This window comes from Chionomys nivalis, chromosome 5 (genome assembly GCF_950005125.1).
Source record: "Chionomys nivalis chromosome 5, mChiNiv1.1, whole genome shotgun sequence".
In the NCBI taxonomy this organism is placed as follows: domain Eukaryota; kingdom Metazoa; phylum Chordata; class Mammalia; order Rodentia; family Cricetidae; genus Chionomys; species Chionomys nivalis.
Genome location: NC_080090.1, coordinates 25,175,774 through 25,194,256, shown reverse-complemented (window position 1 = coordinate 25,194,256; position 18,483 = coordinate 25,175,774). Strand labels below are relative to the sequence as shown.

Sequence of the window (18,483 nt, the reverse complement as noted above, 5' to 3'; positions counted from 1 at the left end):
CAGGCACAGTAGAATACACCTGTTGGCTCCAGTCCTTGGGAGGTCCAGGAAGGGCAATGGCAGGTTTCAATTCAGCTTAGGTCGCATAGGGACACCTTTTGCCAGTGAAACAAAATGTTTCCAAGTATCATTCTCCCCCTTATTTAGTAATACTCCTTTTTCCAAATATAATTCAGAAGTAGATTTGACTCAGTATAGAAATTAAAGACTAGCTTTTGCTTTAGTAGTTTTTAATATTGGAAGTGAAAGATTGGAAAGTATCCTTTTTTATCTTTGACCTGGCCTTTCTTTGTTGCCAGGTTGACAAGTTTATGATCTCCTGCCAGTCTCCTGAGTGCTGCATTTGCAGGTGTGCGCCACTGCTGGAGGGTGGGAACAGTGAGGATAGTATCTTCTGAAGAAATGTTTGGGAATGTGTATGTGCAAAGGCATCAATGGGAATAGACGTATCTTGACTTCTCCATTGGAGTGTGAAATACAGATCATAATAGTGCTTTGCCAAACTCCTCAAGATAAGGAAACTATGTATCTGTATAACAGACCTTTACTAGGATATCAAACATGAAGAAGAATGCCGATGTGGTAACCTTCTTTATGTTAGAACACAGTTGTTGAATATTGTTTTGTTTTTTTTCTTATCACTTTGTTTATGGAGAAGATAATCCGGCTGGTGTGGAGTTCAGTTGGTAGAGTGCTTGTCTGGTATGTGTGAAGCAGTAGGTCATTTCCTCCACACTGCCTAAAATGGGCATGGTGGCCCATGATTGTAGTCCTGGCATTTAGCATGTGAGGCAGGAGACTGACACTGGCTTGGGATTTGTGAAACCCTGTTGCAGAAAGGAAAAGAAAGAAACCAACAAAAGACAACAACTGAGGCATAAATATTAAAGGCTTGAATGACAAATGGATGGTCTTCCTGTGGGAAGTATGATTATAATTACTTGCTTTTTTTGGTCTTTGAGTCATCTTTTTAACCAAGATTTTTTAAGTGTGTGTTGTAGTACTAAAAAAAAAATACTGAATGTTAGTAAGTTGTCAGATATTTGGCTATACTAACTACTTGCACAATTACACATTTTCTTTTTTTAAAAAAAGAAAACTTATTTTTGTCTATGTGGGCATGTGTATGTAGAGACTAGAGCTCCATGGCATTATCTTCCTCTGTTACTTTCTGCTTTCATTTATGTTGAAGTCTATTCATTTTTATTTTCTGTGTATGGATTTTTTTTTTTTTTTTTTTTTTTTTTTTTTTTTTTGGTTTTTCGAGACAGGGTTTCTCTGTGGCTTTGGAACCTGTCCTGGAACTAGCTCTGTAGACCAGGCTGGTCTCGAACTCACAGAGATCCGCCTGCCTCTGCCTCCCAAGTGCTGGGATTAAAGGCGTGCGCCACCACCGCCCGGCCTGTGTATGGATGTTTTAACTCCATGTGCTTAATGCCTGAAGAAACCAGAAGACAGTCCCCTGGAGCTGGGGATAGTTATGGCTGCCATGTAGGTGCTAGAAATCTTATCCAAGTCCTCTAGAAGAGTAGCCATCACTCCAGGGCTACCTTATTTTTTAAGCAAGGACTCTTGTTAGACCTGGAGCTTACCCAGTGAGCCTCCTGTCTTTACTTCTCTCCTGTTCTCTCAGTATTGGGGTCACAGGTCCCGACAGCTGTGCCTGCCTTGTATGTGGGTGCTGGTGACCTCCGCTCAGGCCCTTATGCTTGCATGGCAGGCACTCTGACTTTGCTATGTCCCTAGACCACTAAGGTGTTTGTCCACTGGAAACGTCCACATTCATTGTTAGACTCTTGGATTTTTGACTATAAATAAGGCCATCCTAACATCTAGAATTAAATTCCAGAATCATTTTATTTTCTGCTTATAGATAGAAATAGTGAAGTGATGCTTAGAGACCATTTTTAAATTACACAAACTTTTGTTTTAAACATCTCATGCATTTTTAGCATACTTATTTTATTTCCAGCACTGTTTATAGGATGGGGCTTCAAAAATAAAGAGGACCCAGTTCTTGTGCCTAGGGAGCTCAAGAGTTTTGCTTTGAAATTCCAAAGTAATTTAATGTACGTCGTTTCTTCCCTGTCAAAGAGTATAGGTATACTTTACTGTTTTCATTTTGTTTTTTATTTTGGGATGACCTTGAACTCTTAGGCTTTTGTCTCCACCTCCTTAGTGGGTTGTGTTACACACCACCACACCCAGTTAGTTCCATTTGCTGCTGGGGATTGAGCGTTAGACCTCCCACTTGATAAGCAACCCCTCTTCCAACTTAGCTATTGGCCCAGTCCTTGTTTTCATTTAAAGATGAAGAAATAGAACTAAGAAGTTGTGATTTGGGTAACAACAAACATAAATAAGAGTTGGAAGATCTGGGACTCTTGAGTATAGATCCATTGTTTCTTGTAAAATACATCCTTTGAATAAGTAAAATCAAAACCATCCTTCCCTTACATCTTTTTCTTATCTTTTGAAAGTGTATTAATGATTAAAGGATTTGGGCTATTAGATCATCTAAAACTTCAATGTACTCAGCACTAATAATTTACATTTTTGTCATTTGCTTTCCAGTGAAGTAGAAAAAGCAGTAATTTTGAACTAAAGTAATTGTAGACTTTTTAAAATTCTGCTAAACTTGAATGTTATCTATGTCTTTCCAGAACAGGTAGAACTTTTGGAAAGAAATATTTTTTTCTGATACTTGGGTGGAGGGGAGGAAGAATTTTGTAGAGTTTGCTCTCATGAGCCGTTCTTGGTTTGTTCCAGCTTGCCAACACTTGGTGTCACATGTGAGCCTCCCACATGTGTTCACTCTCCATTCCAGCTCTGTGATTGAACTCTGCTCTTATTGACTAGGGGGCACTTGGGCAGGCATGCTTCATTCCTGGAATTGACAGTCATTTCATGTGAGTAAAGGTGAAACTCAGCGAGACGTTTCTAAAGCATGTGGAAGCATTTGGTTTTTAAATGGAAGAAATGTCAGGTCACCTGGGAACTGATATGCCTGTTTCTTTTTCTTTAGCAGCTCTATTTGAATGTTATGTTTCCTGTCTGTTTATGCTCATTTATACTCCTATGTCCCTTTTCTCTGCCTTGTTCTTCTCTTTCAGTTCTGAATAAACTAACCGAATAAGCACTTATAAAACCCTATCTTCTCTCACTGGCTTCATTTGGCCTTCAGACATAATGAGGAGATTGGCTTTTCGAGGCGCTGGTTGTGCTCTGGTAAAGCTGGTAAATTACTGATCATCTTCACCCTTTTCTGTTCCTGTCATTCTTTACCTTTTCCCTTCCAACATCCTGAATTTTTATAATTCCTCCTATCTGAATCCCTCCTGTGTTTATCAGTGTTTCCAAGGGTTAGTCCTTAATTTCATTAATTTGTAGAACTGTGATCAGTTAACAGTCATTTATAAAGTAAACAGCAACAACAGAACATTTGTAGAAGCTTTTAACCACTTTTAGTCAATTTCAAACTAATATACTTGGTAACCAACTGAAGCCTAGAGGAAGGAACATGATCACTGTTTAACAGTGTGTGGACTTTAGTTCAGAGCAAGAGATAGGAGCCCCCTTTTGTTTCTTAGTTGCTTAGGGTTTTTTTGTTTTGTTCCTCTTTGTTTCCTGGCGATCCCCAATTTTCTTCCCTGTGGTACTGGCAGCTAGTGCTCCGCTGTTCGCTTTGTTTAGCTGCTGCTGTCTGAGTTTCCTGAAACCAAATGCTGAGTGAAACTGGGTCTGCTGTTAACTTTTAGAAAGAACTTTAGGAAAGTTCTTTGAAATTACCATGCTCTATTTGATACTGCTGTTCAATTATATAAGCATTGTAGAGCTTCCAGGGCTTATACCCTTTACCTGCAGTAAATTATTCCAGTGGTTGCATTCCTTTCATTATTGCCAAATGAATATATTGTAAAGTTATATTAAGAATAATTTCTTTTCTTTTGTTCTTGTTTTATTTGAGACACTATGTATCCATGACTGACTTAGAACTCAATAGGTAGACCAGGCTGGCCTCCAGCTTCTCAAGTGCTGGTATTAAAAGCATGCACCACTATGCCCAGCAAAGAAAAGTGTGTTATGAGGGTTAAAGAGATATCTTAACTTGCTGTGTAAATGTGAGGACTAAGTTTAGATCCCCAGCACCCACCTAAAAGCCATGTGTCACGGTGTAGTGTCTATAGCCCCTCACTGGAGGGGCAGGGACGGGTAGGTCTCATGTACTCACTGACTCCAGCTTTAGTGAACAGCCCTTTTTCAATAAAAAGGTGGACAGTGCTAAAGGAAGACATGCAACAAAACCTATGGTGTGCATGCACACACAACCACACACACTCACAGTTTCTTCTGGATTAGAGAGCTTTCTTATCATATGTGAGGCCTCCATTCAGGCCCCAGTACTGCAAATAACAAGAAGTATCAAAAGCCAGCAAACAAACAAAAATGTCATGCAGCCTAAAGCCAAGAGCAGATGTTTATGTGCTTCCAAAAGGAGCCCATGTATATAACATATTCTTCAGATCACCTAGTGAGTTTCAAAGCTATTTTCAAAATCTGTCATTGAACTGAGAGGGAACACTTAATACAAGAGTTCAAGACACAGATTGCTAGTTCTCCCCAGATAAAATATAGGGGAGAATATGTCTCATAGGGATTTTTTTATGAATTCTGCTGTAAGTGGAGAATTCATTTTCAGGGTCCTTCTGCAGTGCTAGAAAGGTCACCTTTCCACCCCCTTTTGCACCACTGATTGCCTTAGGTAACGCTTCTTGGGATTTTCCCCTACACTATAGCCCATTTAGGTAATGGGTGTAATTGTAAGACATGCAGGAAAGCCGATGAGGGTACTAACCCTTTGTAATAACCCTAGAGCCTTTGCTTATTTAGCTGCCTCGAGACTACACATGGGGGACTGGAAAGATGACACAGTGGTTAAGAGTGCTGGCTGCTTTTCCAGAGGTTCTGGGTTCATTTCCCAGCACCTACTTAGCAGCTCACAACCAGTTGTACCAATGCAGAGGATCTGATGCCCTCTTCTGGCCCCCTTCAGCATCAGGCACACGTGTGGTGCACAGATACTTAGACAGGCATAACACCCATATACATCAAAAATAATAAATTTATAAAAAAGACTGCATATGGATTAGGAAGCCACATTCCAGGATAAATTGGGGGCAAGAAGTAGTTGAATGATTTAGAAATATTGACATATAAATTTGTATACTTGCTATATTTGCCCTATCTGTGTTTGATAGTGTATTAATTACTCTGATGAGTAAAAGGCTTAAAACACTGAAGTCCAGGATTTAAATTAACAAAAGAACTTAGAGCTAGTTAAATTCCTCTGGAACAAATTATCTTAAATCAACCAGAAGTTTGGTGGTATGTGCCTAGCTGAGAGTTTGTTGACATTGTTGAAGATTAATATAAGTACTTTGCTAATTATTTCTTATAGAAGAAGTTGGATTCCATGGGTTCCAAGAGAAGAAGAGCTACCTCCCCTTCCAGCAGTGTTAGTGGAGACTTTGATGATGGGCACCATTCTGTGCCCACACCAGGCCCAAGCAGGAAAAGGCGAAGACTGTCCAATCTTCCAACTGTAGATCCTGTGAGTAACTAAGGCTTTGTGGTGTCTGCCTGCTTTCTTGTGGTTTGCCTACACTTCCTTTTTTGAAGGAATTGAACTACATAGCCTTCTTTTCCCTCTGGTTTGATACGTTTATTTCTCTTATGAAAATATATATTTAGTCACAAGTCTTAACAGTAATAGTGTAATTTAATATTTTGAGATGAAAATATCAGTGTTTGATGTTATATATTCATTCAACAAAAATTATGTGCCTGTCATGTTCAAGTGATTGAGATTTGGCATTATGTGGCTAGCTCCATTTTCACATGGAACATAGAGTCCAGTGTATAATATAAACAAAAGCAAGAGTATTTTCTGTCTGTTTATGTATATATTTATTTAAGTATTTTGAGACAGAGTCTTACTATATAGCCCTGGCTGGCCTGCAACTCACCATGTAGACCACGTTGGCTTTAAAGTAGAGCTATCTTCTGCTTCTGCCTCGTGAACATTATTTTAAAGAATATGTCTTTTCAACATATTTCAGACATGGGATCCCATTGGGTAATTTGAGGGTTTTTCTGTTTTACTTTTATAGAGATTTTTTTTTTAAAGAATTGTTGATAATCCTTAGATTTTCATTGGATTTTGATGATTTTTCTTTTCTTCCTTTGTGTAGATTGCTGTGTGCCATGAACTCTATAACACCATCCGAGACTATAAGGATGAGCAGGGCAGACTCCTCTGTGAACTGTTCATCAGGGCACCAAAGCGGAGGTGAGTTGGGAACACTTATGTCCAAAGGGAGGATTTGACACAGGGTCTAAGGTAAAGTGTTCGCTAATAGAGTTTTCCTTCATAAGGAGTGGTTTAAGTCTGGGATTCAGTTTGGTCTTTTAGTCTATCTTAATTTCAGTCTTTTTTTTTTTTTTTTTTTTTGGTTTTTTGAGACAGGGTTTCTCTGTGGCTTTGGAGCCTGTCCTGGAACTAGCTCTGTAGACCAGGCTGGTCTCGAACTCCCAGAGATCCGCCTGCCTTTGCCTCCCGAGTGCTGGGATTAAAGGCGTGCGCCACCATCGCCCGGCTTAATTTCAGTCTTGTTCATCAAGATATTTGTTTATTTATTTGTATGTATGCAGGCTATATTGTGCATACTGAGAAGTTGTAGGAGTTGATTTTTTTTTAATATTTATTTTTTTATTATGTATACAATATTCTGTCTGTCTGTATGCCTGAAGGCCAGAAGAGGGCGCCAGACCTCTTTACAGATGGTTGTGAGCCACCATGTGATTGCTGGTAATTGAACTCAGGACCTTTGGAAGAGCAGGCAATGCTCTTAATCACTGAGCCATCTCTCCAGCCCCTAGGAGTTGATTTTTTTGCCTTCTCCATGTGAGTCTCAAGGATTGAGCTCGGGTTGTTAGGCTTGGTGGCAAGTGCCTTTACTACTGAGATATCTTGCTTGCCTGAGTGCCATGCATTCTCTATACATGTTACATAAATGCTTTTTAGAAACTGACATCACAGTTTACAGATAGGAACTTCCACAAGTTCTAAAAGATAGAGGTTTTGTTTTTTTTTTTTTTCGAGACAGGGTTTCTCTGTAGCTTTTGGTTCCTGTCCTGGAACTAGCTCTTGTAGACCAGGCTGGCCTTGAACTCACAGAGATCCACCTGCCTCTGCCTCCCAAGTGCTGGGATTAAAGGCAGGCGTGCACTACCACCTCCTTTTTTTTTTTTTCTTTTTTTTTTTTTTTTCCCCCCCGAGATAGGATTTCCCTGGAACTAACTAGCTCTTGTAGACCAGGTTGGCCTGGAACTCACAAAGATCCGCCTGCCTCTGTCTCCCGAGTGCTGGGATTAAAGGCGTGTGCCACCACTGCCTGACTTAAAAGCTCATGTTTTGTATGATGCCTGTGTTCTTTTTGGTTTTTCGAGACAGGGTTTCTCTGTGGCTTTGGAGCCTGTCCTGGAACTAGCTCTGTAGACCAGGCTGGTCTCGAACTCACAGAGATCTGAGATCTGCCTGCCTCTGCCTCCTGAGTGCTGGGATTAAAGGCGTGCGCCACCATCGCCCGGCGATGCCTGTGTTCTTAACCATTATTATGTTACATAAAATTCTTCATAGGAAAGGTATGCCCTGGTATCTGGAGAAATAGATAGTTTAGGATTACAGAAGTATACTGCCCTTCAGAGGACCCATGTCAGGCAGCTCAGAACCACCTGTAACTTCAGCTTCAGGTGATTTGACTTCCTCTTCTGGCGTCCTGTTCTGGACACTGTACTCAACATGCACAAACCCATACTGATACATGTACACATAATTAAAAATAAAATATTAAGGAAAAACATATACCCCTCTGCTTGCTGCTTTCTATCAGCCCACTAGTACTGAGAAGTGCAGGTGCAGACTGTGGAAGCTGGAGTACTGTTACCTTGCAGTTTTGAAGATATGGGCCTTATGCCTAAGTGACTCACATGTTTTTTCAGCGTTTTATGCCTCAGCCTCCTGAGTGCTAGGTTTACAGGTATGAACCACCACCACACTGGCTGTGAATCTCTTTTGAGACTTTATTTTGGTAACTTTAGTGTTGTAATACGAGCAGCAGGACTGCGTCTCTGGCACCCGGCTGCCCACATGGCTAGCTTATGCCCTGAAATAATTACACGGAAACTGTATTCTTTTGAACACTGCCTGGCCCATTAGTTCCAGCCTCTTATTGGCTAGCTCTTACATATTGATCTAACCCATTTCTAATATTCTGTGTAGTACCATGAGCTGGCTTACCAGGAAAGATCTTAACCTGCGTCTGTCTGGAGTGGGAGAATCATGGCGACTCACTCACTCGGCTTCTTTCTCCCAGCATTCTGTTCTGTCTACTCCGCCTACCTAATTTTCTGTCCTATTAAAGGGGCCAAGACAGTTTCTTTATTACTTAACCAATGAAACAACAGATAGAAAGATGACCCACCTCCATCACTTTAGAATGTATTAAGGTTTGTTTTCTTGTAGCAGTGGTTGAAACAAAAGAGAAATTTCTTTTGTGTTGGAAGACCTGCCCTGCAGAGTCTTCAGGGACAAGTCCTGTATGTCCCTGTTCTTCTGTCCTTGGGGTATCATCATGATCCAAGGTGATTCGCTATAACGACCCTCAGATGGCAGGGAAAGGGAGGCTGCATTAGGGATGTAAGCTGAACATGACACACCTTAGCGTGTGTGTTGGCTCGAATGTAACTGTAGTCGGACTGGGAGATATGGTCTGTGTGTTCAAATGCCATCATCCTCTGAGAAGGGAAAGGGGCTTTGAAGTAGTTAGCAGGTCCTGTACATCAAGGTTAGTGTTTCTTAGTGTTCTGGCTTAAACATTAATTGATCTTTGTTCTCTGTGGTCGTATTATGTCAAGGTGTCCTTATTATAGAAGGAGAAAAGCTGTTACAAAAGAAGGTGTACTACACAGCACTATTTATGTTAAGTTTTGTTTGCATATTCCTGTGAAGAAAAGTCTGGATGGGTTTATAGAAACACGAATGGTGTTGTTGAGTCTAGATCATACTTTTTATTTTTGTTGTTTGTTGGCTTTTGCAGTACTGGTGAATGAACCTAGGGCTTTGTATATGCTAGGCAAACACTTTTAAGCCTGAGCTACAGTCCCAACCCTTTTATACTATTGTGTCTGTTTAATTTTAGTGAAAATATGTGTAAAGCCATGCATTTTGAAAGAAAAGGATCTCTGTTTTGATAATATTGTATGGTTTGTGTCCCCCCCCCTTTTTTTTTTTGGTCAGTATGTTAATTCTAGAATTGAGAAGCACTACTTTGCTTACCTCTTCAGGTCCATGTCCTTAGTAGAGACTCAGTTGCTTACAGATGTTGTCTACCTACAAGCATGAAAGGATGTTTTGGTCCAATAGTAGCAAGAAAGAATAAACTCTTGGCCCAAATGAAGAGCCATCTTGGATATCAAATTATCAAGGTCTTAATGCTCATTCTGAGAGAGTCTTTAAGTACCACCCACCCATCTATATCAGTATCAGGCCAAGATGGTTCTTTGTTGTTCTCCTCTGATATGAGCCACCTGATGTGGACACTGGGAACTAAATAGTATTCCTCCAGAAGAGCTGGAAGTAGTTTTTTGTTGTTTTTTTTTAAAGATTTATTTATTTATTATGCATACAACATGTCAGAAGAGGGCACCAGATCTTATTACAGGTGTTTGTGAGCTACCATGTGGTTGCTGGGAATTGAACTCAGGTCCTCTGGAAGAATAGCCAGTGCTGTTAACCTCTGAGTCATCTCTCCAGCCCCCTGGAAGTAGTTTTAACACTGGGTGGTGGTGGTGCATGCCTTCAGAGGCAGGTGAATCTCTGTGAGTTCAAGGCCAGTATGGTCTACAGAGTGAGTTCTAGGATACCCAGGACTGTTAGACAGAGAAACCCTGTCTCGAAAAACCTATCTCAAAACATGAAAAATGAATACAAAACATAGAAAATACCTTAAAAGTATACCCACCAGCCAGACATTAAAGCAGTTTGATATTAACATAGGCCATGTGTGGTAGCATTGAGAGGCAGGTGATTCTGTCTGAGGTCAAGGCCATTCTACATGATGAGATTCAGCACAACCTGGGGAGACCCTGTCTCAAAAACAATAATCGTAATTGTCATAGTAGTCTTTAACCCATTTTGTATAGTGGGAACTCAGGAATCCATATGAAAATAATTTAGTAAATTGAAACTATGATTTGGAATGGGTTTTCTGAAGGTATTTCCCCATAAAGTACAAATGAAACAGTAGAGAAGCTTGGCAGGCACTGTCATGATCAAAGGTAATTCTGTCAGAGTAATTAGAACAAGACAAAACCATGTGCCATCTGGTAAAATGGAGTGAGCTACTGCCACATCACCAATGCTAAACTCTGACAGTTTTTTATTTGGTTTGGTTTGGTTTGGTTTGGTTTGGTTTGGTTTGGTTTGGTTTGGTTTGGTTTTTCAGACAGGGTTTTGATGTAGTCCTGGAACTAGCTCTTGTAGACCAGGCTGGCCTCAAACTCAACAGAGATCCACCTGTCTCTGCCTTCAGTGTTGGGATTAAAAGTGTGCCATTACACTTGGCTCATTGTGTAGTTTTTATAAAGAGCTTTGGATTTTGTTTTGAGCCACTTTGAAAATAAGGAAATGTGGGGTTGGAGAAATGGCTCTGTGGTTAAGAGCATTGCCTGCTCTTCCAAAGGTCCTGAGTTCAATTCCCAGCAACCACATGGTGGCTCACAACCATCTGTAAAGAGGTCTGGTGCCCTCTTCTGGCCTGCAGACATGCACACAGACAGAATATTGTATACATAATAAATAAATAAATATTTAAAAAAGAATAAGGAAATGTAAATCATTTTCCTAGAAGAAACCATGGCATGGATTTAGTTCTGGTAACTTTAACCTTAGATACTTAGCATAGCATATAAAGTGGATCATTGATGTTAACTTAGATTGTATGATTATACATATTTTGAAAAGAGAACACATCTGTACCTTGCTTTCGTTTTTTCTTTTTAACTCTAGTAATGAGGGCTAGTAATAAAATTTCTTGGTAAATTTCTAATTAGATTTGTTGCTTGGTATGTTGAATATTACACAAAAAGTTTTGAAATAAAACTTTATTTGTTTTGAATTAATGTCATTAAAAGATATTTAAATTATAACAGAAATCAACCAGACTATTATGAAGTGGTTTCTCAGCCCATTGACTTGATGAAAATCCAACAGAAACTTAAAATGGAAGAGTATGATGACGTTAATGTGCTTACTGCAGACTTCCAGTTGCTTTTTAACAATGCAAAGGCCTATTATAAGGTAAGAAAACATCAGATTTGGAATATATCAATTTTTTTTTTTTTTTTTTTTTTTTTTTTTGGTTTTTCGAGACAGGGTTTCTCTGTGGTTTTGGAGCCTGTCCTGGAACTAGCTCTTGTAGACCAGGCTGGTCTCGAACTCACAGAGATCCGCCTGCCTCCCAAGTGCTGGGATTAAAGGTGTATCAAATTTTATAATTGTCTTTTTATCTTTAAATTTTTAAGTTTTATTTTATTGGGGAGTACTATATAGATATTGGCTGACCTTGAGCTTCTGATCCTCTTGCTTCCATCTTCAAAGTACTAGGATTATAGGTGTAGGCCACCATGTCTAGTGATTGTTTAATATGTACATCTTTTTATATATACTTAGAAAAAGATATACGTTCTATATTATTCATATTATATTATACGCATATAATGTGTATGCATGTTTTGCCTATATGTGTATAAGTACATCGTGTATGTGTAATGCCCAGAGGCTAGAAGAGAGCGCATCAGATCCTCTAAAGCGAGTTCCAGATAGTTGTGAGCTGTTGTGTGAATGCTTGGAACCAAACTGGTCCTTTGTAAGATCAGTTATTACTCTTAACCGCTGAGCTATCTTTGTAGCCACTAGCCAGCTTTTTAATATTTAGCAATCATTCACATAAGGAGTAGTTTCTCTGTCTTCTTTTATTATTGTTTTGATTTTTGTTAGAATAGTTGGTTGGGGGAAATTTTTTAATTTTTTGTTTTGTTTTTTCTTTTGGTTTTTCGAGACAGGATTTCTCTGTAGCTTTGGAGCCTGTCCTGGAGCTAGCTCTTTTAGACCAGGCTGGTCTCGAACTCACAGAGATCTGCCTGCCTCTGCCTCCCAAGTGCTGGGACTAAAGGTATGCGTGCCACCTCCCGGCTTTGTTTTGTTTTTTTCTGAGGCAAGATCTCAATATGTAACCAAGACTGGCTGGTCTCTATCTTGCATTGCAAATATTCCTGGCTTGCATTTCTTTGATTAGTAAAGAGGCATCATTCATGTGATTTTTTTTTTTTTAGACATTTTTGCTTCATTTCTTTCATAGATTCCTCAAATATTTTGCCTGTATTTCTTCTATTGTCTCTTTATTTTTATGTTCTGGGAATTAAAAATATTTTGAATGCTAACCGTTTTTAAATTATGTTTCAAATATCTGGAGAGGTAACTGAGAGTCCTACATCTGGATCTGTGGGCAACAGGAAGTGAGTGACACTGGGACTGGCTAAGTGTCTGAACCTCAGATTCCCAACTCCAATGACACATTTCCTCCAACAAGGCCACACTTCCAATAGTGCCACTTCCTGTGAGCCTAGGAGAGCTGTTTTCCTTCAGACCAGCACAGCTCTTTCATTAGACTTTCCTCTCTGTTTCTTTGAAACCCTTTTCTGCTTTTGTGTATTTTGGTATTTTTTTATACTTCTTTTTTTGTTTTAATTTCTGCCTCCTCCTTGCCTCCCTTTTCCCTCCCCCCTCCCACTCCCTTCCTCCTCCTTCTCCAGTCCAAAGAGCAGTCAGGGTTCCCTGCCCTGTGGGAAGTCCAAGGTCCCCCCCCCCCATCCAGGTCTAGGAAGGTGAGCATCCAAACAGGCTAGGCTCCCACAAAGCCAGTACATGCAGTAGGATCAAAACCCAGTGCCATTGTTCTTGGCTTCTCAGCAGACCTCATTGTCTGCCATGTTCAGAGACTCCAGTTTTATCCCATGCTTTTTTAGTTCCAGTCCAGCTGGCCTTGGTGAGCTCCCGTTAGATCAGTCCCACCGTCTCAGTGGGTGGGTGCACCCTTCGCAGTCCTGACTTCCTTACTCATGTTCTCCCTCCTTCTGCTCCTCATTTGAACCTTGGGAGCTCAGTCCAGTGCTCCAATGTGGTTTCTATCTCCATCCATCGCCAGATGAAGGTTCTGTGGTGATATGCAATAGGTATTTTTTTTAGATAGTTTAATTCTTTCAAGTTTTTGAAGTTTACTGTTAGTCTATTTTAAAATAGAAGCAATTTCATCAGTTATTTCTTTTATAGTGAACTTCTTATTATTAGTAATTAATTTTAAGTTAACAAATCATTTGTCTTCTGCCTCAAGTATCTCTGTAAATTTATTCAAGAATACCCTTAAGCCAGGCGGTGGTGGCTCACGCCTTTAATCCCAGCACTTGGGAGGCAGAGGCAGGCGGATCTCTGTGAGTTCGAGACCAGTCTGGTCTAGAAGAGCTAGTTCCAGGACAGGCTCCAAAACCACAGAGAAACCCTGTCTCGAAAAACCAAAAAAAAAAAAAAAAAAAAAGAATACCCTTAAAATGCACTTTCGTTTTTTTTTTTTAGAAAGTTAATGAAGTCCTGTGTATCTTCTAATCATAAGAATTTTGAAATAACGCCCGGTGGTGGTGACTCATGCCTTTAATCCCAGCACTCGGGAGGCAGAGGCAGACGGATCTCTGTGAGTTCGAGGCCAGCCTGGTCTACAAGAGCTAGTTCCAGAACAGGCTATAGAACTACAGCAAAATCCTGTCTCGAAAAAAAACAAAAAAAAAAAAAGAATTTTTTGAAATAATTGTAATAATTACATTTTCAAATTTGCCTCAAAATACCAATCTCTGTTGAACAGGATTCTTTAAAACTAGCCATTACCAATAAAAGTAATGTTCCTTTCTCTTCTCTTTGCTAATGGATATATAGCCAGAGTCCCCTGAATATAAAGCTGCTTGTAAACTCTGGGATTTGTACCTTCGAACAAGAAATGAATTTGTTCAAAAAGGAGAAGCAGATGATGAAGATGATGATGAAGATGGACAAGACAGTCAAGGAACTGAAGGCGTAAGTGTGCATGTAGCAGCATGGATAGCTTGGGAAGTAGGGATAACTAATTTTTCTGGGCTGTTGTGGGAAGTTGTATTGGTAGTTGAGAGGGTAAGTGAACATTAAGTTAGAGAACCTCACTCCAGTTTCGTGTAATTTTAAACATCCTGGACAATGTTACTCAGTGTTATTCATAGGTGTTTTTATAAACTGTTTATATTAATGCATATTTCCTGCTCAGTTTTAAAAATCATGATATTTTCAAGGGCTAGTTCAATTCAGTATTGCTAGATTAAAATAGTGGGTAAGTGTAGGTAGTGTTGTGATTAAATCGCCTTAGTTAGGAATACCTTATTTTCTCAAGCTAGAGGACAGTTAGAACTGAGAGGAGAAACAACAAACAAGCTGGAGATCTTGGCAGCTACTGGGAGGAGGTAAGTGGAAGAGAAGAAGAAAGAAATTCATTTTGTAGGGAGGTTGACAAGTGGCTGCATGGCATAAAGGGAGAGGACCTTCAGAGAAGAGTGAAAACGGCCAAAGTGTCTAGGAGAGATGCTTAGTCTTTTGGCCAGTATCTGGAAAAGAGGGTGAGGGAGAAAAAGATAAAATTGAAGAAAAATTGTACTTGCCAGGTATTTTGTAAGTATCTTTAAAGGAATTAAATAGACTTAATAGTGGTGCCTGATAAAACTCTTTGTAAGCAGCTGTCAGGAATATTTTAATAGTTCACTATTTACTGTTTGATCTTAGGGCATGCCACATGTGTTCTGAACTCATAAATTTTACAGTTGCTCTTACCTGTACTTAGAAATAGTTTTTTTCTTTTTTCTTTTTAAGTTACTTATTTTTATTTTTTGTGCTTTGGTATTTTGCCTGCATGTTTGTCTCTGTGAGGGTGTCAGATATCCTGGAACTGGAGTTAAAGGCAGTTATGAACTGCTGGGAATTGAACTCGGGTCCTCTGGAAGAACAGCTAGTCCTCTTAACTACTGAGCCATCTCTCCAGTCCCATAGAAATAAATTTTTACTTGTTTTCTTATTTGTTTGGTTTGAATTGGTTTTCAAGACAGGATTTCTCTGTGTAACAACCCTGGCTGTGCTGGAACTCACTCTGTAAGACCAGGCTGCCCTCGAATTCACAGAGATCCGCCTACCTCTGCCTCCCAAGTGCTAGGATTAAAAGTGTGCACCACCACCGCCTGGCTGAAAAAATTTTAAGAAATTATGTGTGTAGGTGTTTGCCCATGTGTATGTCTGTGTACCAGTTGTGTTCCAAGTACCCAAGAAGTCAAATAAAGAATTAATTAGCAGAATGTGGCTTGCTGAAGCCCCAGCCTTTCTATAGCCAGAAAATAAAATTTAGAACTTGGCCTTGAAAATTTTTTTATTTCTGATATTTTCATACATGTAACATAACAATGCATTTTGGGTTTTTTGGTTCCCTATTACCCTCTCTCATTTCTTGACCTTTCCTGCTGAAACTCATCTCAACAAAGGACTTGCCTGTCTTTTTTTCATTTGCATAAATGATGAGAAACAGAGAAATATTTTTGTTAGTCTTTTGAGACAAGGTTTCTCTATGTAGCTTTGGAGCCTGTCCTGGAACTTGCTCTGTAGAACAAGCTGGCCTTGAACTCACACAGATGCGCCTGCCTCTGCCTCCTGAGTGCTGGAGTTAAAGGCATGCGCCACCACTAATGCCCGGCCTAAAAAATGGAGAAATCTTGCACGTTCATATTTGTTGAAAATCCTGGGCTTTTTAAAAAATATATATATAAGGGTTTTTTTTTTTTTTTTTTTTTTTTGAAAGGGGAAGACATTTTTTAGCTCCTGGTTTTTATTTAAGGTAAAATTGTTTTATTTTGCTCTGCTACAAAATTTTAACTAGAATATAAATTATTTTATTTATTTTACTTATTCCTCCTCTGTTTCTGTTCAGAAAGGGTCAGGCCTCCCATGGGCATCAACAAAGCGTGGCATATCAAGTTGCTGTAAAACTAAGCACTTCCCTTTGTATTAAGACTGAGCAAGGCAACCCAGTATGAGCAATAGGTTTCCAAAAGCTAGCCAAAGCTTTATGGACCCCTGAGTCCCATAAGTAGACCAAGTTACACAGCTGTCACATATGTGTCGAGGGTCCCATGCAGGCTCCCTGATTGTTGGTTCAGACTCTGAGCTCCTATGAGCCCAGGTTAGTTGTTTCTGTGGGTTTTTTTGTGATATCCTTGAACCTTCTGGCTCATACAATCCTTCCTCCCTCTCCATCAGGATTCCCTGGTCTCAGCCTAATGTTTGACTGTGGGTCTCTGCATCTGTCTTCTATAAGTTACTGGATGGAGGCTCTTTGAGTCTCAGTCTATGAGTATAACAAAATATTGTTAGGCATCATATGTTGACTTTTTTCTTTTCTCCAATTGTGGTTGGTTCTATCCTAGGCCTCTGGGTCATCCAACCTTTGGGACCTAGCACTCTAGGCAGTGTAAGGGGTGGGCTCACTCTTACAGCATGGATCTCAGGCTGGACCAGTCATTGGTTGACCACTCCAGCAATCTGCCACCCTTAGACCAGCACATCCCATAGGCAGGACAGACTGTAGGTGAAAGATTGTGTGGCTGGTTGGTGTCCCAGTCCCTCCACTGAAAGTCTTGCCTGGTCACAGAAGATGACCAGTTCAAGCTATGTATCCACTGTTGCTAGGAATCTTAGCTGGGATCATCCTTGTAGATTCCTGGGAGTTTCTCTTGCACCAGGACTGTATTTGACCCTGAAATTTCCCCTCTTTTAGGTCTCTCTTTCAGTACTCTCCCTCTTCATCCTCCCCTCAATTCAATCCCTCATGTTCCCATTCCACCATCCCCCAGTTTACCCATAAGATCTCTTCTGTTTCTCCTTCTCAGGGAGAACCATGTGTCACCCCCCCCCACACACACACACACACACATCCCCCGGACTGTAAAGTAAAGGATAACCGTGCTACAATTCACAGACTCAGAGAGACTAGGTAACAAGGAAGGTCCAATAGATTTTTACTTAATTTGAGGAGCTATGAGGAACAGAGTAGTCAAATATTATTATGGGGCATGTTTTCTCTAGTTTTAAGGATATGAATTTCCACATTGACATATATGCTACTTTTATTTTACAATGTTTATTACAAATTTAAGATTCATTATAGGACCTGATCCAGGAGACTTAATTACAGAAATATTTCAGAGCTTCACAAGTTCACTTAGTCTTTCTTAGGCACAAGCTTGTGCCTACACTAGAGCATTTCTAATGTACTCTTGAAACTTGAACTTAGGATAAATATTGTGCAGTAGTTGCTCTTTAGAATTAGCTTTGTAATCTTAAAAATTCTTTCCTATTTGGCACTTATGTATGGATTTGTTTCTCTCCCTGTCCCTCTTTGCCCTCTAGTCTTCTCCAGGTTACCTAAAGGAGGTCCTAGAGCAGCTTCTTGAAGCCATAGTTGTAGCCACAAATCCATCAGGACGGCTCATCAGTGAACTTTTTCAGAAACTGCCTTCCAAAGTGGTAAGAGATATGATCAATGATAAATGAATTAAAGTATTTAAGTACTTTAAGAATTTTATTAGATACTAATAAGTAAAATAAGATTAAAGGTTAAGTGCTGCAGGTTAAGTAATGTAGATGGAGACTGCACACTGGTTTCTCAGCTGCCCAGATCCAAGTAATCACACAGAAATGATATTAATTACAATGCTGTTTGCAGGCTGGCCTTGAACTCACAGATATCCACCTGCCTCTGTCTCCAGAGTGCTGGGATTAAAGGAGTGTGCCACCACTGTCTAGTTTAGCTCAAGATTGTTATTAAGTAACTCTTACATCTTAAATTAACCAATTTCTATTAATCTGTGTATTACCACAAGGATGTAGCCTACCGGTAAGGTTCCAGCATCATTCTCCTTTGGCAGCTACATGGCATCTCTATGACTTTGTCTATTCTCTCTCTATATCTCTTCCAGCCTGGCTATATTCTGCCCTGCCATAGACCAGAACAACTTCTTTATTAACCAATGGTAATAAAGCATATTCACAGCATACAGAGGGGAATCCCACATCATCTCCCCTTTTCTGTCTAAATAAAAAGGAAGGTTTTAACTTTAACAAAGTAAAATTACATATAATAAAACAGATATCTTTTATCATAACTAAGGAAAACTATAACTGTCTTCAACTCTTCAAAGACCCCAGAGAGATATATTACCTAAGTAAACAGGGAGTGCATTATAAGCAAC

At 39.7% G+C, this 18,483-nt stretch overlaps 1 protein-coding gene across 21 annotated transcripts in view; it reads left to right on the top strand.

Annotated features, from left to right (window-relative positions):
- The window catches only part of Pbrm1 (polybromo 1), a 99,450-nt gene that overhangs the window by 887 nt on the left and 80,080 nt on the right, over nucleotides 1-18,483 (top strand). For 12 of the 21 annotated variants that reach the window (XM_057770707.1, XM_057770713.1, XM_057770710.1 and 9 more), the window contains exons 2-7: nucleotides 3,114-3,237; nucleotides 5,459-5,611; nucleotides 6,252-6,349; nucleotides 11,272-11,419; nucleotides 14,105-14,242; nucleotides 17,642-17,758. In XM_057770707.1, coding sequence (XP_057626690.1) covers nucleotides 3,190-3,237; nucleotides 5,459-5,611; nucleotides 6,252-6,349; nucleotides 11,272-11,419; nucleotides 14,105-14,242; nucleotides 17,642-17,758 — 702 coding nt within the window. In that variant the 5' untranslated portion in view covers nucleotides 3,114-3,189. Of the gene's footprint in view, nucleotides 1-299; nucleotides 350-2,769; nucleotides 2,910-3,113; nucleotides 3,238-5,458; nucleotides 5,612-6,251; nucleotides 6,350-11,271; nucleotides 11,420-14,104; nucleotides 14,243-17,641; nucleotides 17,759-18,483 lie in introns of all 21 variants that reach the window. The other 9 variants (XM_057770717.1, XM_057770716.1, XM_057770730.1 and 6 more) reach the window with 4 other exon arrangements.